Here is a 20,655-nt window from a genome sequence, read left to right on the forward strand (position 1 = left end):
AGCATAGGTGTGGGGCATGTGTGGGAAGCAGGGGCTGGATGAGAGCATAGGGGTGGGGCGTGTGTGGGAAGCAGGGGCTGGAATGAGAGCATAGGTGTGGGGCATGTGTGGGAAGCAGGGGCATGCCATAAGTGACAGCAAAGTACTAATTACTAATAGGAACACTACACATGTGTTCAGGTAGAGGGCCTAACAGTCCATCTTAGTCCCATGTGGCCTCAAAAGGCAGCCCGAGTCAGCAGGTGTCTGCTCACAGCTTAGGAGGGCTGGAAACTCAGCTGAGAAGGTCCTGGCACAAAGAGGGTCCTCAGCAGGTTGGCTAAGTGAACACATGAACACACTGTTCTGGGAGAGGAGCAAAGACAGAGCAGGATGTGTAGGATGTATGGAAGCCCCGCTGGACACGTGGGGGGCAGGCAGGTGTAGACCCTGGGTTCCAAAGGTACCCGAGCCAAGCAGGACAGGCACTTAGGGTCACTAACTTGATGACAGGAAGCAAATATCTCTTGTTTTAGAGACACCCCTGTACAGTGACAATGTATTAATATTTAAAGGGAAATAGCTGACCAGCAGATTAAAGTACTTGTGGTTTTTGGTCTATGTTGCTCCTCAAGTTAAGCCAAATTATATCTAGAAAGTTACTCAGTATACCATTAAAAGACAACTGGAGGTTATTAAAAGCTCTTGTAATTAAAACCCAGCCATCTGGGACTCTCCACTCCCTGTAGGCCACAGTAACTTCTAGCTCCTGTGTTTTAGGTTCCATCCCCAGAGCACACCCCTTTACATGACCAACAACTGTTGCTACCTACCACTATTGATTGCTCTGTGCCAGAAACTGCACATTTTACATCCCTTACCTTGTTTAATCCTCATAACCCCACGAGGGAGGGACTATCACTTTATAAATGAGACTAAGGCTCAGAAAGGTTAAGAAGCTGGCCCAAGGTCACATAGCTTCCTGGTGGCAGTGCTGGGAGTCAAACAAAGGTCTGACTCCAGAGGTCAACAGCCACACGACACTCCTCTCTGCTAACAGATCTTTTTCCTTCAGCCTGAAAATTCGCAGAAGTCTATAATACTTTATCTTAAACTGTTACTGGCAAGATATGATTTGAAATTCAGGATTTTCCAATATTGGAAAAGCAGTACCTATCACCCCAGTGGGTTCTGGGCAGCACCTGAGCTAAACCCATCAGTGACTGCAGTGGAGGGGCGAGCATTCACATCACACAGGATAAGGTCATGAAATACCCTCACATTCCTATAGGTCTGATTTTTTTGGCACCAAACTTAGAAAACAAAATCTGCTTTTCACAGCTTTTTGGTTTCATAACTATAGATGAGAAAACGTGGACTTTCAGCACTTTCTTGAAACTACATCCCAGCTAAAGTCTGAGTGGTCCCCAAGTCCCTCACTCACATGCCACTAGCAGATTACATGTTTTTTTTCTTAATTTCATTCTTCAAAGGTGTCATATCTTCAAATGGGCTTCAAGTAGCCAAGCAACAAGACCATGGTCAGTCACATCTCACTGACCCTATGCTGACCAGTGCCTCTGGGTGCCCGTGTGGGACATGAGATGTCTCTGGAGACAGCTGGGCTGTGGGGAACAGGAGAGGTGGCAGGAGCTGGCATGGGTCAAACTGTACCTGCTCTGAGAAAGTCACCCTAGAGGAGCCAGGGTGGAGTGGGGGCCTGGGGGCATCACAAGGCCCTGTCCTCACAGTGCTGACCGCCATCCCCGGGCCCTCCTCAGAGGAATGTAAGAGTTGCGTGAAAACATACCCCTTGCCCCAAGTACAGTGATGGCAGGAGGCTTGCAAGCCAGGTGCACCCCCTTTATCCTGGGCTGTCCACCTCTCTGTAACAAGAAGGTAGCTATACTCGTCTCTCACACGGCCAGCATGCACTCCAGGTCACGTTCCTGTCTTTTCTGCTCATAGTACCTTTTCTGTGTGGTTACCACCACTGTAGTTTTGGCGGAAGCTAATGCTTGGGAACTTTTAGACTTTTTCCATGAAAATGGTTCTCGGACAGCTATCAGTGACTCCTCTCCACTTACAACATTCACTTCAAGGACTCGCCCGATTATGAAATTAGAGAAGCAAAGCAGAAGGAGCTCCTTGCAGCGGCCAGAATTCCTTGAAAAAACAAAACACGACTTAGTTTTAGTAATAAATAAGACAGGGAGATTCAACATAATTTCCCCTTGAACACATAAGGAAAGTCAGAGTTATCCACCACAGTCATCCCTAGTTTTTAATAATTCTTTTTACAGAACAAAAGAGACTTTCTAAAACAAGCAATGTAATGTTTTCCCTGAGACAAAATCAAGCCCCTGAAATACTCTTTTCTGTAATTCTCAAACTTAGGAATAAGAAAAATATTTTCAATGTTCTCAGGTTTCAATGAGAATTGTATAACATGACCAGAAACACAGCGTCTGGCTCTGCTCCCTGCCCTATCCCCTGCTGCTGCCGTCATCGAGGTCACCCTGTGTTCACCACACCTCTTCACTTATTTCACTACAGTGCTACACCACAGGCCGCTCACTGCAGGGCTGCGGTTTGCTTAAATGTCACCTATGGTTTGATGCTGGTGGGCCTAGAGTGAGGTGGTGATTTAATCAGTCATTTTGAAAAGAAGATTTAGAATTAGCAAGTGTAAGATGACTGATGACAAAGGGAAGGAAGCCAAAATGCCCAGCTGACAGCTGACCAGCGGGCAAGGCTGGGGAGTTCTGGACACAGGGAAGGAGGTGGGAAGAGGAGAAGGACCTATGAGGGCTCAGGTGGCTAGCTGGAGGCAGGAAGCTGTGAGATGGAGGCTTTAACACCCGGCAGGCATGCAGGGCCCGTATCTGGGCCAGCTCCCCTGGTGGAGGTGGAGGGAGTACTGTGGGGGTATATGGAGGAGCAGCCGAGAGGCTTAGGGCAGGACAGCTCCAAGGCGGGGCAAGGGCAGACTGTTAGGCTTAGCGTAGCTGTCAGCTCAGGTGGGTAAATCACTCAAGCCTTTTCTCCACCAATCCTTTTTCTTGATTTTGTCCCAGCAAAGCAGTTACGAATGCTTTTTTAACACCCAACTCAGCAGTACCATACATGAGGCCTAAAAAGACAGATGTACAAATGCCCCCAAAGGACACTCACTCCAAACCTTCCAGTCACCTACTTTGCATCACATACAATCACAACCAGGGTTCTGCCACCTGGAGGGATGAGTCCACCAGCTTCTGTCACCTGCTTCCTTGATATACTCTTTTCTTCTTCTCCATTCTCTCCTTTACAGGCACAGTTATCTGATAGATGAAATTTAGATCCAAAATTAGACCAGATGGCAAAATGTTTTTGATAGTGGTGGTATGCAAGCGCAAAACAATACTCAGACACACACAAGTAAGCACACCAAGACAATGGCCAAAGCATGAGGCAGTGCACGAAGCAGTGAGAACAGGAAAGGGTGAGAACCAAGGGTCTGAGTCACTGGGAGAAGAGTCATGACGCCTCGACCGCACCTGGGACACCCCTTGGTAGCCTTTCCAGATTTAGAAATACTCACCAAAACGGCACATCTAAAGCACTTCTGGCTATCTGTGAAGCTATTTTTGTCCCTGTCCCCAGCCCCGAAACATCAGAGAAGGGTCTAGAGCCAAAGAGCTCATGGTGAAAATTGCCAAAGAGGCTGGAGTATTCCGGCCACTCCGCCCCTGCCCAGGACCCCTCAAGCAGCAGCTGTGCCATCACCCAGACCCAACTGGGCTCACAGGCCACGAGGCCCCGGCCATCAGGTCAAAGCCGGTAGCGGCTAACACCTACCTGGGGAGACTTCTCTGCTGTTCACCAGACTGTTCTCCATCTGATAGGTTTTGTTTTTTCTGTAGCTATCTAATGAGTTAACATTTTCATCTGAAAAATTCTTCTCCTTCTCAGGAACAGAAACAATAGACGCCACGGGGCAAGTTTGGTCTTTATCCAGCATTTGAAATCTGAATTGTTTTGCTTTATCCCAGCCAGCCAGTTTGCAGCTGACTAAGTTTTGAGGAACATCTCCTTTATTCCTGGAAAAAGAGAATTAGCCATGAACACAGACAGGATTTCTAAAGCTAAAATATTCAGTTACCAGAAAACATAGAATTCAATCTAACTAGTGAATTGGCAATTGCAAATACCTGTATGAATATAAGTACAAAAGGATACTTCAGGGTAAAAAATTTTGAAAAGATTTTTATAAAGGAAAAAATAAATGAGCAAAGTAACGTTGGTTCTACAGAAATTCTTAAATCACAGTTGAAACCACATTAACGTAATTTTATTTAAGTGGTGAACTTACTCTATCCAGATCACCATATTTTTGCTTCCTCCTTCCTTTAGAGTTCCAAAATTTGTCATCCTTGTGACTTCAATATCACCTTTGTTTTTCAATAAAAGGGCTCCACAGGACTCAGCGGCAGCCTCTTCGTCAGCAGGGGAGTCTCTGGAGAAAACACCCATAGAACGCATCACTGCGGCAGGCCTGCATCCTAAAGTACCGCCTCTCAGTTGCCACTCTGCTTCCAGATGCCACCAACCACAGGACAAGCTGCTACGCAAGGGGTAAAAAGCCAACCCCAGAGAGGTGACCACGAAACTACACAGAGCTTCTATAACACCGAGGGTTTCAGAGAAGGACAGCAAATCATCTGGAAGAAGAGAATGACAAATCCAGTACAACCTGGAGAAGAGGAAGCAACAGAGAGGTGACATCTCAAAAGGAGTCCCTGATTCTGAGAACACAACATGGACCCAACTCCACCAGCAGGGTGGTCCAGAGATGATGGGGGAGGGACCTCCCCTCCTTGGTCACCAGGGGAGGGGAGTGTTCAGTCTCCTTTCAAGGCACCTCCCAGGCTGCTGGGAGGGGAGGTAAGCTTTCATTCGGAAAAAGTTTTGTTGCTTCTAAGTATGTGAAAACAATTAAATGAGTTCAACTCTTTAGAAAATGAGATTTTACCCTCTCCTCAGAAGGGACCCATTTACGTCCCTTTATTCTACTGACATGGCTGTGAAGGACAGGCCTCATTCTCCTCATGCTCACCCACGGTGCTCTTTCCAGAGGTATATCTGGTGTCACTCCCTCCCCTGAGGCAGCCTGCAGCCCCTTCACGTTTCTGGTCCCTGTCTACAAACTCAGTGACATTCTCAACCAGGCTGGAGGCCAGCTCCTGCTCCTTCCACACTCACCTCCCCTCCCACCTCCCATTCTCTTCCTTTCTCTCCTCCTCCACATGGGCCCATCCGACTGCCGCCACGCCCTGATGCCTCTCAGAGCCCTCTCAATCCTGCCTTTGCCCTCACCCCAGACCCGGGGGGGCTGTGAGAGCAGCACTGGAAGCAGAGTTTCAGTTCCTGCAGACAGCCAACAACACCTGCTAAGGGATGGGTTGAGGAATCTGAAAAAACGGGGAGTCAACCGGTCCCGAGAATGGAGAAGAGAATGGGGAAGATGCTGGAGGCCTGGGTCTGGGAGAGCAGCTCTGCTCCGCGCATATCACTGGAACCGTCTTTCAGGCACTTGAACAGGCAGCCAGAGAGAGGGTCTGAGTGGAGGGCAGTGTCCCCCACACAGGGGGCTAAAGCCCTGGAGTCTGGCCCAGCTGCCGAGGAAACTGACACAGATAGAGGTGACTCCCCTGTGCTGACTCCAGAAGCCTCACTCGAGGGTCAGGATGCCTAGGTGGGGACGAAGCACACAAACGGAGGGCAGAAACGTGGGTCTTCTTTGTCCAAGGCTATACTCCTGTGGCTATAACAGCACATGGCACACAAATGGCACTCACTGGGCATCTGCTGGAAGGACGGATGGGATGGAACATTCGTCTCCATTACAAACTGAGGAAACAGGAACTGACTGCTCACTGGCTGCAAGCTCCCCTGGAAATTCCCTTCATCTACTCACCCCTAAACCTTCACTCTGACTAGCAGATTATGAGAGAATTCTGCGGTCACAGGAGTTGGGGCTGGCTCACCGTCAGTGTCCAACAACAAAGGTGAGAAGACTTCCCTTGCTACGTGAGGCAGACAAAGGACAAGGCTCAGGGAGGGTGCCTGGCTCAGGGGCATCCCTCCCCCAGGATAAGCAGCATCTCCCCACTGGACTGGCTGCCCCGACTCACATGTGCACAGGGGTCTGAGTCCACTGCAGCCCAGGGGCCACCTGAGGAGGCTCCCCACGAACAGACCACTCACAGCCAGGGAGCCTACTGGCTATGCCCCCACCCACTCCATTCAACAAGACACTGGTCCACACCACAGTGAGCCACCACTCCACTGGAAAACATCATAAACTAGTAAGTCATAGAGTATGTTGAAAGGTAAGTGCTGGAAAAAACAGAACAGACTGGGCAACAAGGACCCAGAATTGGGGCAAATTCTGTCATTCAATGACCACACTGGCCCTGAAACCTAAGATGGCAACTACTTTCTTTGTGATGTCAGTTAGGGGCCAGTATGGCCACCGTCCCAAAACCCTCCATGCCTGCAATCAGGAGCCCAGCTAACTGCAGGGTCTTTTTCAAGGCCTTCTGGCCTGAAGGAAAAGTCAGGGAGTGTTTCCTGAAAGTGGGCCAAAGTGACTCCAACCCTAATGTGGGACGGGGACTCCGGCTTTGGCCCCAGGGCTTCAGGTTGCTGGCCCCCAGTAAGACCCGAGAGCCCTACTCAGACAGGCAGGTATAGATGCTGGGCCCATGCAATGGGGCTGAAACCAGAACTTCAGTGCCTCCTGGGCCTTCTCGGGTCGGCGGAAGACGTGGGCAGCATGTCTAACTTCACTGTCCCACAGATAGGCCTGAGTCATTCCCCAAAGGGAAGCAGAGCCCAAGAGGCAGAGCTCTCCTCATCCTTTACCCCAAGCTCCACCCCCTACACACTTGCCCAGCCTGGAGCTGGGCAGCCTGTCTCCTTGAACCTTGGCTGCTTGGTGTAAAGCAGGGGTACTCCCCGCTGTCTGCTACTGACAGAACTGCACACACCCCACCCACGGTTCACAGACACTGAGCCAGAGCCAGGTGCTCACTAGGCAGCAGCAAACAGACACCAACCGCTCCCACACAGAGCTCCATTCCAGTGAGGAGAGGAGGTGTCAACAGAGTCATTAAGGGACCGTATGGAGAGCTCGCTGGAGACCAGCTCTAAGGAGGAAAAGCAGGCAGGGTTGCGGTTTCCACTGAGAGCTCAGGGAAGGCCTATCATGCTACATAAACATGCATGGGGAGGTGGGGGGGAAAGGGATCACTGAGGCTCAGAAGGAAGAACAGATACAGAAAACTCAAGAATTTTAAGAACCTACCATGTCCAAAGTATTCTAAAAAACGCCAGTATGTGAAAGAAGAACAAAAGACAAAAATCCACCAAAATATTAAAATCACCAGTATAAAATTAAGGATTAGGAAGGAACCTTTAAGCTGACTTTCAATCAATCAGAAAGACCCCTCAAAACCCTCCAAAAGATGCTCTCTTTTTAACCACCCAGCTCAGGATTTGGGCAGTATTATTTTGGCTTATTAAAGTAACTCTCAAAATACACTTAAATCACGCCTTTCCCTTGCCAGACAAGAAAGCTGTGTCCTCATTACCGCCTTTTCACTGGAGTCATGCAGAGGGCTCTCCAGACATAGCACGACTGGCTGCTCTCCACTACCACAGCACTGACCACGTCGTATCTTCGAGGGATATATCCTTCTGGAAGGTTCAGAGAGTCCAAGGTGAAAAAGATACTGTCGTCTATCACACCATTCCTTCCACAGAGGCTGGAAATGCAGACCTGCAAGCAGAGCAAGGGGAACTGCGGCAACATGCACTGCACGAGGGGCCCGCCCACCTCTGCAAGTCAGCTGGACCTGGAGGGCCACCACAAGTGCCTGCTGAGCTGTTTGGCAAAACCTCACTTGGCCCCACCACAGACAGTTAAAGCTGAATCTCGGGGGAGTGGGGACCCTGCTGTCAGAGGAGAAGCAATGCCCTGAAGATTATGCTACGTGTAGGGTCTGAAACAAGGCTGAGACAGCGACAATGGGCAGAGTGAGAGGGTGTGGGGTGGCGGGTGGTCACTTCCCTACTTCTTCGACTCAGTACAGTGCATGCCCCTAACTCCACCCCACGCAAACTCAGTTCCACTTCCTGAACCGTGCCAGCTTTTACAAGCAAGCTCAAACCTTACATCTCACTCCACTCATTCCCAACAATACAACATTTACAACTTCATTATGTGAGGATACCAGGCTGGTCTCTAGTGATCTCCTTATGGAAAGACAGCATTCTCAGTAAGAGGATAGGCTCCTCTTTGGCCGAGACTGAACCTAATGCACCAAGAGAATACAGGAACCCAGGAACGTATGATGGTCATCACCTACCCTGTCCACACGCTTGTACCTCAGTGGCTTCACTGAGATGGCCTCGCTGCTCCACGTGCCTGGCCGTATCCAATACTCAGCCTCCACCCAGTCTCCCTTGCAGGGCTGGAAACCTCCAAGGCGAGGGAAACCACGTGTGTTATTTGGTAATGTTGTAACATCAAAGTGTACAATTTACTCTGAAGTTAGGATACACTCAAAGTGTTCCTGTTGTATCTGAGACACATGTGAACAGTTAAGAAAAGCTGCTCTCTGTTCCTGTTAGAAAACAGTTTATCAACCTTAATCCTCTTCTAAGGTACCCTAGTTGAATGGAGCAGTACGTGTTACAGACCAACCTTCCTTCCTCAGCCTTATGGGGCAAGGGCAGGGAACCTGCAGCCACGGTGGTCATGTAGCTGGTTTGCCAAGTTTCAGGATCCCATCTGGTTTCAAATGTTCCCCATATTTTTCATTAAAACAAACAAACGAAGCATTATTAACCATATTACTCCGACAAAATAAGCTGAATGGCAGAACCCTCTCTTACACCTTCAGCTTCCAGGAGGTGTGGGTGCACGTAGACAGTGTCACTAACATGTGAGCACTTCTCTCTCTGCCAACTCTTTCCAGACACAGTGTGAGTTCCTCTCCCTGTCAAGAACACGCAGGGTGCTCGGTGACACAGGGAAGTGCTCTCACACCTGAGGGCTGGGCAGCTTAGGTGGGGGAGCACTCAGTGCCCCTGCCAGCCCCTTGGCGTGCCAGGTAGCTGTGCTGTCGCCTGTGCTGCTGTAGGATGCAAGGTGCTGCCAGGCCTCCACTGGTCAGGAAATTGTTGGTTCAGTAACATGAAGCGGCTGAGCTGTCCTGACATAAGACGGGGAGAGAGTAACCTGAACGGGTTTGCTATGGTGCATGGTATAAAGCTACACCTACTTATAACCTTTTTGTTATTTTGCAATCAACACTTTTGGCAACAATAAGCTCAAAAAATAAAAGTGCATAATTGCATACTGAGTTTAGTTCTCAAGAAAACTGATGATGGACACATAGCCCAAACATCTGCTGATGTCTACTATCCAACACAGGGGCCGTAGTGACACCACTGGCAGTATGAAACCAGAAGAGACAAACCTGCTCAAGCATCAGCTTCAGGTGAGCTGGCATTTTAAGAGGACAGTGCCCAGAAACACGATTTAACAAGCCATAGAAAGACATTTATATGTAGTTTTGTAAACTAGGACTTCACTTATCAAATTGTTTAGCGTAATTTTCCTAATTTTTTATTCCAAATTTTCCTAGACTCACATGAAAAGTGAGGTAGCTATTAATATGTTAGTTGTATAAATATATTAACAGCTATTAATACGTTAGTTGTATAAACAGTTAAAGAGAAAAACAGTAAAGCAAATTCAAAGAAGAGTTTGAGTTTTTTCCTATCAGAATCATGGAATCAAAGTAAAGATTTTAGAAGATCATTCTGTTGAAGGAGAAATACCTGACATTATTGCGAAAGATTCCGTAAATTCAGTTTAAAAACTCACACTGGAGATAAAAATTATCTTTACAATGATAACATGAATACAAGTTCTGGCGGAATAAAGCACCATAATAAAAACAATATCCCAACACACTGAGAGGCCTGCGGGGCAGGAGCGTCCTTGGAGGGGTGGCAGTGCACACATCCTATTGCCTCCAGCCGCTGACATCTGACCAGCTGGAACACAAGCTGCAGCAGAGTCTGGAGCATTTACAGATACGTAAAGGAACCAAAGTAGAAAACAAAACCCGTGGGGCCTGGCAGCCCTCGTTCTCTCTGCTGCCCCCACCTCTGAATTTACAAACGTTTGAACCTTTGAAGAAGCACTTTGTAAAACAATCCTACGATGGAGCTCCTTTCCATTTTTCTCAAGTCAGATCCCTAAATTTTGGTTACACTTTGTTCAAAATCAGTTGGAAATCTTTAATCAAAGTAGTCAATCTGGAACCCCAAATCTCTAGCTTCCAAGCCTTTGTGAATTACAGTTATTAAAAGTACAGCTTGTAAACAGAAAGACAGTGACGCTGACCTCCACAAAAGCAATGCAAGAAATGAAGCATGAGACCCCGGGAGCCCACGTGGCGTACATAGTTTAATGCTGAAATGCTTTGACTGGATTTGATACTAGTCTGACTTGTGTGAAGTCTTTCAGTGAAGCCCTTATCTTTAATTGGATAAACTGTTATTTTGTAATGGAATGAATAAAATTGACAAGGCCTACAAATTTACAGCATCCAAATTTGTTGTAAATTTAAAAAAAAAATCACAGACAATTTACTTGACAAGTTTCAGTTTATAAACATATTCGAATACTTCTGTACTCATATTGGCAAAAAAAACAGCACCTATGAAAACATTTAGGCTGAAATGGTTATACACTTCAATAGAAAAAACCTAGACTTGTGAATAGCTTACATCTAGCAGAATTTGCTCTGAGCTTATTAACATTTTCTCAATTAAAAATAGTATAGCCTACAGAGAGAGCCAACCAAAGGTGTCTACAATTTAAAATTCATCAACCATAAGATGCAGCTTTGAAGAAGATTCCTGCCCATTGTTTGGAAAAACGAAATGAAGATCATTTTGAAAAACATATCTTCTTCAGAATAATACCAGGAATGTGGTATTAGTGATGCTAAAATTAAAGTATGTCAACATGCACTGAGAATATAATGACCAAATAATCACCATTAAATTGTTTTAATATCATTTAATGTACCCAGATATTATTGTTTTTCTAGAAAGAATTTTAGTTTTGCAAATAGTTTCTGAATACTACTACTTCAAATGTCCACCAACATGAGAAACTCAATCTGTTGGTCTGTATGTATTTCAAAAATGACTTAATTTTAATTAATGTTAACACCCCTCTTCACTTCTCAACTGTGCACCAGTTTGGACACTAAGTTATCTGGTCACCTTGGCTCTGGCTGTGGGAGAGGAACACCGCCACCGCCACCGTCAAGGCACATGGCTGGGACACTGAGCCCAGCCTTGCTCCCCGCCCTCTCACCAATCTGCTGGTGCCTTCCGTGCGATAATCCCAGACAGAAGCCAGAGGGCATGGCCAGTCCATACAGGGCAGGCCTGGGGGCAGAGTGGGGTGGACCCTGATCTGAAAAGGCAGCGGAGACTATCCAGTTCTCCAGTATACAGGGCTCTGACCGCAGGACGGGTGTTGGAGGCCTATGACACAACCCAGGGAGGACAAAGCAGGTGTTGGGCAGAGGCTTTCAGAGTAACAATCTGAGGACCTCGGGGATGCTGGCAGAGTCTGGAGCATTTACAGATACGTAAAGGAACCAAAGGAACAGGCCCCTGGAGGGGGTGCACTGGTCACTAAAGAGGCATCCCGGCACAGGGCAGGCCCCTGGACAGACTGTGGCGCTGGGTTCTGGCCCAAGTTGGAGGTCTCAGGAAGAATCCATGGGACTTCCTCTTCATCTCACAAGTGGGTGCATAGACCAGTTTAATTTGAAAATAAAGAAATAACGCGACTGTGACTCAGGCTGGGAGTGTAGGCCACACTGGATATGCAGGACATACGGGTGCTAAGAGCTGTTCAGTGCTTACCTTGCAAATAAAGAGGAAAGAAGCAGGACTACTGCACACTCAGACTTTAGACCCCACTCGTTAGACCAGTGTTCCTAACCAGGGCCACTCTGTCCCATAAGGGGCCATGTGACAGTGTCCGTAGACTTTCTAGGTTGTCACAACCAGGGGGTGGCTGCTCGCACCTAGTGGGTAGAGGCCAGAGATGGTGCTAAACATCCTACAATTCACAGGGCAGCCCCTACAACAGACAGCAACCCAGCCTCAAATGTCACAGTGCTGAGCACAGGAACACCCACCTAAGGTTGAACATCCAATTCCATTTAGCTGCCTTGGCCAAGATGGTTAAGGGTTCATTGTACATTCATGTGTAAAACAGCTTGAGTCCAGCTTCTGATGTTAAGAAGTCCCACGAGTGTTACTTGTGGGCCTAGATCTCAAATATCTCGTTCACAAAACTGGGCTGATGGCCACCACCGCCTCCGATGTCCAAGACCAAGGGGACCTGGTGATCCCGAGATCCCACCTCCCACCTTCACACTCTTCAGTATTCACAGGCACATGCTTCTCCCCAGTGACACGGCTTCTTCAAACAGCTCTGGGTCACCTCACATTGTTCACCTCTGGCGCCTAATCAAATCAGAACCTCACCAAGGTGACCTGGGAGGTTGGGTTTAGGGCAGAACCTGTGCTTCACCCGGATCCTCCCCCTAGAGCCCTCAGCCTGCTCTGCACTTAGAGAGGCTGAGCTGCGCCCCATCCTAAAGGAATGTCTGTCCACTCCCCTATCCCACCACACCTTGTGAGGTTTCTGCAGAGCAGAGGACACTTGTGTGTGCCTCCCCTTCCTCCCAAGACAGCGAGTTCTACAGAACAGTGCCTGGCCCGAAGTGAGGCACTCTAACATCTGTTGAATGAGTATAGAGAAGGAAACAGTATATTCTGACTCTCCCTCAAGCAAATTAAAAATTTAGCTTAATTCTTCCTTTCTAACCCTCCCATCAGAGGTTAGCAGGCAGCCTGCAGCCTGTGTTTGTAGATATGTAGTCTAATGGGGACTCAGCCATGCCCTTTCACTCAGGCACCCTCTATGGCTGCCTCACTCTACCCTGTCCCAGACACCACGTGGCCCACAAGCTTTGCTGTCTGGCCCTTTTCAGAAGAGGTCTGCTGATCTTGGTTTTAGATTTCCATTATTAACTCTTTTCACACTGTATTTTCTCTCTCAAGAATGCTCTTTCTGCTCTCATGGTCATGTTCTGTGATCGTACTAACAGCAGCTGTTCTGACATTGCTGTGCATGACTCTCAGCTGAGAGGACCTGACTGTGCTAGGAAATCCCTCCACCTGCACTTCAGGCACCAGTCCTCAGGGGAACTTTCTCTTCTCTCCCTCACAGCAATATCCACAGCAGAACTGTGTCCCAGTCTGGGAGTGACTGCCTGTTGGCATGGTTACAGGGACCCAGGGGTTGCTTTTGGAGCTGAGCAATTGCAGGATCAAGTTTTTCAGAGTTGAAAGTTTCTCTGACAGAAGAGAGATTTTAAAATCACAGAGAGCCACCTATCAATGTTATTTTGGAGATTCCCAAGGTTGGCAATCAAGGTCAAAGCCCCAGTTTTCACCACCAAGAAAAGTAGAACAGCAAGGTGCTCGGTGGACTGGGCTAATTGCCTTCCTGTACCTGGGCTGCTTGGTTGCCAAGGTGGCAGACAGTTCCTGCTTCTAGTCCTCTCTCAACATGTGGCCCAGCAGGGTGTGCGGCTAGAATTCAGCTCAGAAAGCAACTCCCTAGGCAGCTTTTCCAATTCCTTCCTGACTACAAAGCATGTACAGGTCTGTTTCTCTGGGGAGGAAGAGCGAGGTCTCACATCCTGGTCTCTCACTGCCTCGCTCCCTACCCATCACTGTAGACTGCAAGCACACAATAAACAGGTATGGACCAAAAACCAATAAATGGCACTGACAACTTCTTTAGCCATAAAAACAAAATCTTACATCAACTGGAAACAAATTTAATTAAATGGCTATATACTTTTGGAAAGATACAAAGTTATCCCCAAGTCCTATTTTAAAGCATTTGAAGTACTTTAAGAACAATACCTCTGTATACCTGCACATTCGCCCAACACTACAGAGCCTCTGCTTTGGAGCCAGCACCTGGAGAAGACGTTCTGGCCCCAATGCCTTCTCAATAAGCATGCCCAAATCTGACCTTGAATGGTGCATGCGACCATCTCAGACCTACTCATACAAAATGAAAAACACAGAGAACCTAAACTAAATGTGAAATAGAAACCTGTCTAGCTTACCTTCACAAACGCTCTCCAGAGAGAAGTATGTGGTCTGACTGATGTAGCCAGCCCCTTCCATCAAGGAAGTCACACAGCCAATCAGCACTCGGGGACTGGAGCCTTCCGGCCCTTGGCTGAGGTTTCTGCTGTCATCTTCCCATTTATCAGAGACAGCTTCCACCTGAAAGACAGAAAGACCGCTGTTTGAACCAGAAGAGGACAAGAAAAGCAAACTACACGTCAGTATCCCTTATGAACAGAGATGTAAAAATCCTCAACAAAATTCTAGCAAACTGAGTTCAGCAGCGTATTAAAAGGATTATACACCATGACCAAGAGGGGTTTATCTCAGAATGCAAAGGTGGTTCAACATACGAAAATCAATCACTATAACACACCACACTGGTAGAAGGAAGGAAAAAACACATGACCATCTCAATTAACACAGAAATTGCGTCTGACAAAACTCAACACCCTTTCATGACAGCAATGCTCAATAAACTAGGACTAGAAGGGAACCTCCTCACCATGACAAAGGCCATGTATGAAAGACCCACAGCTGACATCACAGTGTGAAAGAAAAAGCTTCTCCCCTAAGACCAGTAACAAGGTAAAGATGCCTGCTTTCACCACTTTTTCAAAATAGTACTGGAAATCCCAGCCAGAGCAATTAGGCAAGAAAAGGAAATAAAAGGCAACCAAACTGGAAAGGAAGTAGAATGACCTCTGTCTGCAGATGGCACGATCTTATATATACAAACCACTAAATAGTCCACAAAAAACTGTTACAGCTAATAAAGGAGTTCAAGTTGCAACATACAAATCAACATGCAAATATCAGTTGTATTTTTATACATTTGCAATGAACAACCCAAAAAGGAAATTCTGAAAACAATTCCACTTACAATAGCATCAAAAAGAATGAACTACTTAGGAATAAATTTAACCAACGAAGTAGAAGGCTTGTACACTGAAACCTACAAAATGTGGCTGAAAGAAGTTAAAGAAGACCCAAATAAATGGAAAGACATCTCTGTTCACGACCTGGAATACTTAATACTGTTAAGATATCAATACTGCCCAAAGTGATTTAAAGATTCAACGCAATCTCTATCAAAACTCCAGTGATGTTTTGGAAAAATTATACTTCTTGATTTCAAAACTTACTACAAAGCTCCAGTAATCAATAGTGTGGGACTGGCATAGAGACAGACACAAGACCAATGGGACAGAATAGAGAGCCCAGAAACAAACCCTCATACATATGGTCAATTGATTTTCAACAAAGGTGCCATGATCATTCAATGGGGACAGGGTTTTCCCCATTGTGCAACCTTCTCAAAAAATGGTGGTGGGAAAACTGGATGTCAACATGAAAAAGAATGAAGTCAAACACTTACCAACACCATATTCAAAAAATTAACTCAAAATGGATCAAAGAATTAAATTTAAGAACTAAAACTATAAAACTCTTAGAAAAAACCATAGGTGAAAATCTTCATGATCTTAGTCAATGATTTTTTAAGTATAACATTAAAAGCACAGGTAATAAAAAAAAAAAGGATAGACTGGACTTTATCAAAATTTAAAACTTCTGTGCATCAAAGGATACTACCAAGAAAAAAAAAAAGGCAATCCACAGAATGCAAGGAAAATATCTGTAAATCATATATCTGAAAAGGGATTACTATCCAGAATATATATATATAAAGAACTCCTACAGCTCAATAGAAACATAAATCACCCAATTAAAAAATGAGCAAAGGACTTGAACAGACATTTCTCCAGAGAATATATATGAACGACCAATAAACATGAAAAGATGCTCAACTTCGTTAATTATTAGGGAAATGTAAATCAAAACCACAATAAGACATCACTTCACATCCACTAGGATGGCTACTGTCAATAAAATGGAAAACAACTCATGTTGTGGGGATACAGAGAAATTGGAATCCTTGTGCATTGCTGGTGAGAATGTAAAATGGTGTAGCCACCATGGAAAAATCTCGCAGCTCCTCAAAAAGCTCAACACAGAATTACCACACGACCCTCCAATTCCACTCCAAAGTATATACCCAAAAGAACTGGAAACAGGGACTCAAAAAGATACTTGTTTAGGACAGCATTATTCACAACAGCCAAAAGGTAGAAACAACTTAAGTGTCCATCCACAAATAAGTGGAGAAACAAAATGTGGTAAATACATATAACAGAATATTATTCAGCCATAAAAAGGAATGAAGTTCTGATTCATGTTACTTGGATGAACCTTGAAAATATTATGCTAAGTCCAATAAGCAAGACATGAAAGGACAAATACTGTGTAATTCCATTTATATGAGGCACCTAGAGTAGTCCAATCCACAGGGACAGAAAGTAGGACAGTGAGTTACTGTTTAACATGCATAGAGCTTGTACTTAGGATGATGAAAAGTTTTGAAAATAGATAGTGGTGATGGGTGCACAATAATGTGAATGTAGTTAATGCCAGTGAATTGTACACACAAAAATGGTTTAAATGCTAAATTTCATGTTATGCATATTTTACCACAATAAAAACAAATAAATAAAAAATAAGCAAAGAAATCCAGAGGGCAGTGTAAGCGAGTCAAGTGTATCTCTCTCATGATGGAAGTGAGTAAATGCCATCTAATCTACGCACCTCAAGCAGCGAGTGGGCATACTGCTCAAGAGATTCAAGCATCTACCAGAAGAGCTAAAAGCAGAAACCAAGGAATGCATGAGGCCTGAGGAGTGCAGGTGCAGGGGGGAGTGTGGAGAGAGCCTACCTTTCATTCATTCCAGGCCACAGCAATCTAATAGGACTTTCCGCGACAACATAAATATTTTATCTTTGTGCTGCCAAGTTTGGTAGCCACTAGCTACATTTAGTATTTGACATGTGGTTAGTGAAACTGAGGAATTAATTTTAAGCCTTATTTACTTTAAATAAATTTAAATAGCCACACATGCTGGTAGCTACAATACTGAACAATGCAATTCTAGAATTTGGTTTTTATTTGTATCATTTTTAAAATTTGACAAAGATGATATTATGCATTAAGACGACATTACTAACTGTCATAATAATAAAGTACATCTCGACCATTTAAAAAGTAGTTGAGCTCAATAAGTTTGCAAGCTACCAAATTACATAACAAAAATCAACAGTTTTCTTATATAAAAAGAAAAATATTCATTTGAAAATACAAAGTAAATTTATGTTGATAACGGAACAAAAACATTAAAATTCTTGGAAATAAATTTAGCAAGAAATTTGCAGAATAGAAATGAAAACTATTGCACTGTGGAAAGAACATAAACGAAGGCTTAAATAACAGACAGACAGAATTTGTGGATGGAGGAAACTTGCTATGATCCACACGTCACTTAGCCTAAAGGCATCTACAGACTCAGTGCCATCCAAAGCGAGTGTGAGCTGGGGAGAGAAACAACAGAATGACTCTAAGTTTCATCCAGAAGGAGCAGAGAGCCTGGAGAATTCCATCCTCAAGAAGAGTGGGAGGAAAACGTGCCTACCACCACCGACACAACTGTGCCACCAAGGCCCACATGCAGGTATCAGGACCCACGGGGTCCAGACGGGTCTCATGCCCGTGGGGTTCCGGACCTTCCCATCAGTAGGAAGAAAGAGGATTTTTCAGCAGGACGACTGGCTAGCTCCTGGAAAGAAATGTCTGCTTCCTTCTTTGAGTCTGTATACCAAATAAATTCCAGGCAGATTAATGACTTAAATCTCAATAAGCAATTTTCAGAGGAAAACCTGAGTGCATATTTGTAATAACAAGTAGAATAAAACCTCTCCAAGGATTCTTATGGAACCCAAAAGCCACATGGAAAAGACAGACACATTTAACCACATAAAATAAAACTTCATAAAAAAAAGTCAAAAGATGATCTTGGGGGAAATATCTGTAACACTTCCAAATAATAACGTTCCTTAAAAAGCTGTAATTTCTCCAACAGAGAAAGCTTAATTTTAAAAATTGAACCAAAACAACAAAAAATGAAGGAAACAAAAATAATTCATAGAAGAAATGTGAAAAATTAATCTACTTTAAGGCTTACGTGCAAATTAAAATTATGACATCACTTTTCACTTATTAGACTGAAAAGATTTCAAAGATTGATAATACCCATGTCCTTGCCAACACTGGGTAACAGGCAGTCTCATCCTGCTCCTAGGAGTATGAACCAGTACAATACTGCTGGAGAATAATTTGATGATAACCATTAAAATGTTAATGTGCGTACACTTTGACTAATAATTCTACTTTCAAGAATTTATAAATAAAAGAGTCCAGTAATTGTTAATTGGATCAAAAAGGGTCCAATAATAATCATTTTTAACTATTTTTTTAAAGATTAGAAGAACAGATACAGAAATGACAACCGTGCTCTTTTCCATGGCATAAAATTACAGGCAAGCTTTACTTCATGAATTATAAATTTCTATGTTGTTTGAATGGTTTACAAGGACCACCACAGATGTTTTAAACCAGGAACCTTTAAAAGAACAGAAGTACCCCCGTGGAGGAACATTCCACTCTCTCTCCCCAGGTTATCCTTGAGAGGTTAACTAAATAGGACCACAGCAGTGGGATGCCCGAGGTGAAGAGACTTCCCAAACGAGTTCGGGCCTTACCCTGATGGCTTTCAGTCCATTCGACACGTGATTTTCTTCCACAACTGCAATAACTTCCTGTCCAACATTCAGAAGCACGTTGCTAGTCACAGCCTCACTGGAGAAGTAGATCAGATCATCGATCATCCCATAATCGCTGCAGTACCTTGTGACAACGCCCTGGACGGTTTTCAACTTGCTGTCACCTGGTGGGTAAACAAAGGCGATACTGACCACTAAAGCAAGCCCACGCCACAACTAAGCCCCACCAGAGAGAAGTCGACCACAGGAGCAGCCACGCGGCTAGGAGCCCTGCGGGCTGGAGAACCCGCAGGGGAGTGGAGCGCTCAGGAGGCAGGGCTTGTGAGGCAGACCGCCCAGGCTCCCGTAAGGCGCAGCGGTGGTGCGCTCGGTGGGGGGCCCTCTGACTCCAAAGCCAGACTGCCTGGTGTGAATTCCAGCTCCTGGACTGCCGCGGGTGTAACCCTGAGCCAGGTCCCAACCCCTGCGCCTGTTCTCGTCTGCGAAACGGGGACGTTACAGCCCGAGGAGGGAGCTGTCCCAGGGCTCCGGGACGGAACACGCGCCCTCGCAGACCGGCGCGGCGTTCCACACTGTCCTCTCTCATCTTCGACGCACGGCAGCGCTGTCAGCAAGTTCCGCGTCATCTCCCCAGACGAGGCACTGGAGCAGATTCCGGGCGGGGCACAGGGCGCGTCCTCAGCCCTCCGCGACGCTCCGCGCTCGCGGCCGGGACCCCTGCTCCAGCCAGATTCTCCGGGCGCTCTCCGCACCTCGTCCGCTGCGGGAAACGGGGCTGCCAGGTCCCGGCGCAGCCCGGAGCGCACTCCGCGCGGCTGGAGCTCGGGCCGTGCTTTACACGGGACGGGGGAGGGGACGCGCTCCCTACAAAGTGGGCTACGCGGGCATCGGCGCCTGCGCACACGGACGGCCCTCCACCGGGAGCCCCGCTGCCCACGCCCCGGCTTCCCGCGCGGAGCTCCCCTCTTCTGAGGCGACGGTCAGGGCTGCGGCCCACGCTCGCGCGACAGGGGAATCGGGGAAGGCGACCGCGTGGCCGGAAAGCACGGACCGCGGAGCGCGGCCGCAGACGTGCCGGGACGGAGGGCGCGCTCCACCTGGCTCGAGAGGCCGTCGGAGCCGGAGGGCTGCGCTTCTCCCGTCGCCCAAGTCCCCACTGCGACCGCGGCCGAGGCAGACGAGAGCGCCGCGCGCAGACGCCCCCACCCGCAGCCAGCCCGCGCGGACAGGGAGGCCCGGCGGCCGCGGGGGTCGCAAGGCCGCGGCTCCCGTCTGGGGCCGGAGACCAAGCCGACGACGGCGCCGGCGCCTGCCCCGCCTCCACGGACGGCCCGGCCGCCCCGCCCCCCGGCCTCCAGGCAGCACGGCCCGGGCTCCCCTCAAGTCCCGCAGCAGCGCGCGGGGACCCGCCCGCCCCACGAGGCACCTTCCGCGAGGTCGGGCCCCGGCGGCCCCGCCTCCTCCCTCGGGCCGTCCGCCTTCCTCCAAAAGAAGGCCACCAAGTTGGCCGCGAGGCGCAGCATGGCGGCCGCCGCGTACTAAGCACCGCCGCGCCTCTCCCGCCGCCCTCGGCCAATGGGTCGTCGCGCCCCCGCCTGCGCCCGCGCGCCGTCGAGCCCGGCCAATGGGGTTGCTGCGCCCCGTCGATCTCGGCCAATGAGGTCGCCGCGCCCGCTCCTGCGCCCGTGCTTGCTCCCCGTCAGC

General features: G+C 47.2%; 1 protein-coding gene across 5 annotated transcripts in view; it reads right to left on the reverse strand.

Moving 5' to 3' along the window:
* Window positions 1-20,612, reverse strand: part of MOV10L1 (Mov10 like RISC complex RNA helicase 1) — a 69,035-nt gene extending 48,423 nt beyond the window's left edge. For 2 of the 5 annotated variants that reach the window (XM_046646337.1, XM_046646339.1), the window contains exons 1-9: window positions 19,451-20,186; window positions 18,931-19,115; window positions 14,280-14,442; window positions 8,394-8,506; window positions 7,617-7,804; window positions 4,334-4,477; window positions 3,820-4,061; window positions 3,176-3,302; window positions 1,951-2,145 (exon numbers count right to left, since the gene is read on the reverse strand). In XM_046646337.1, the coding sequence (XP_046502293.1) occupies window positions 1,951-2,145; window positions 3,176-3,302; window positions 3,820-4,061; window positions 4,334-4,477; window positions 7,617-7,804; window positions 8,394-8,506; window positions 14,280-14,442; window positions 18,931-19,115; window positions 19,451-19,577 (1,484 nt within the window). In that variant the 5' untranslated portion in view covers window positions 19,578-20,186. Of the gene's footprint in view, window positions 1-1,950; window positions 2,146-3,175; window positions 3,303-3,819; window positions 4,062-4,333; window positions 4,478-7,616; window positions 7,805-8,393; window positions 8,507-14,279; window positions 14,443-18,930; window positions 19,116-19,450 lie in introns of all 5 variants that reach the window. The other 3 variants (XM_046646338.1, XM_046646340.1, XM_046646343.1) reach the window with 3 other exon arrangements.
* Window positions 20,613-20,655: the final 43 nt, after the last annotated feature.

Source organism: Equus quagga, chromosome 19 (assembly GCF_021613505.1).
Source record: "Equus quagga isolate Etosha38 chromosome 19, UCLA_HA_Equagga_1.0, whole genome shotgun sequence".
NCBI lineage: Eukaryota > Metazoa > Chordata > Mammalia > Perissodactyla > Equidae > Equus > Equus quagga.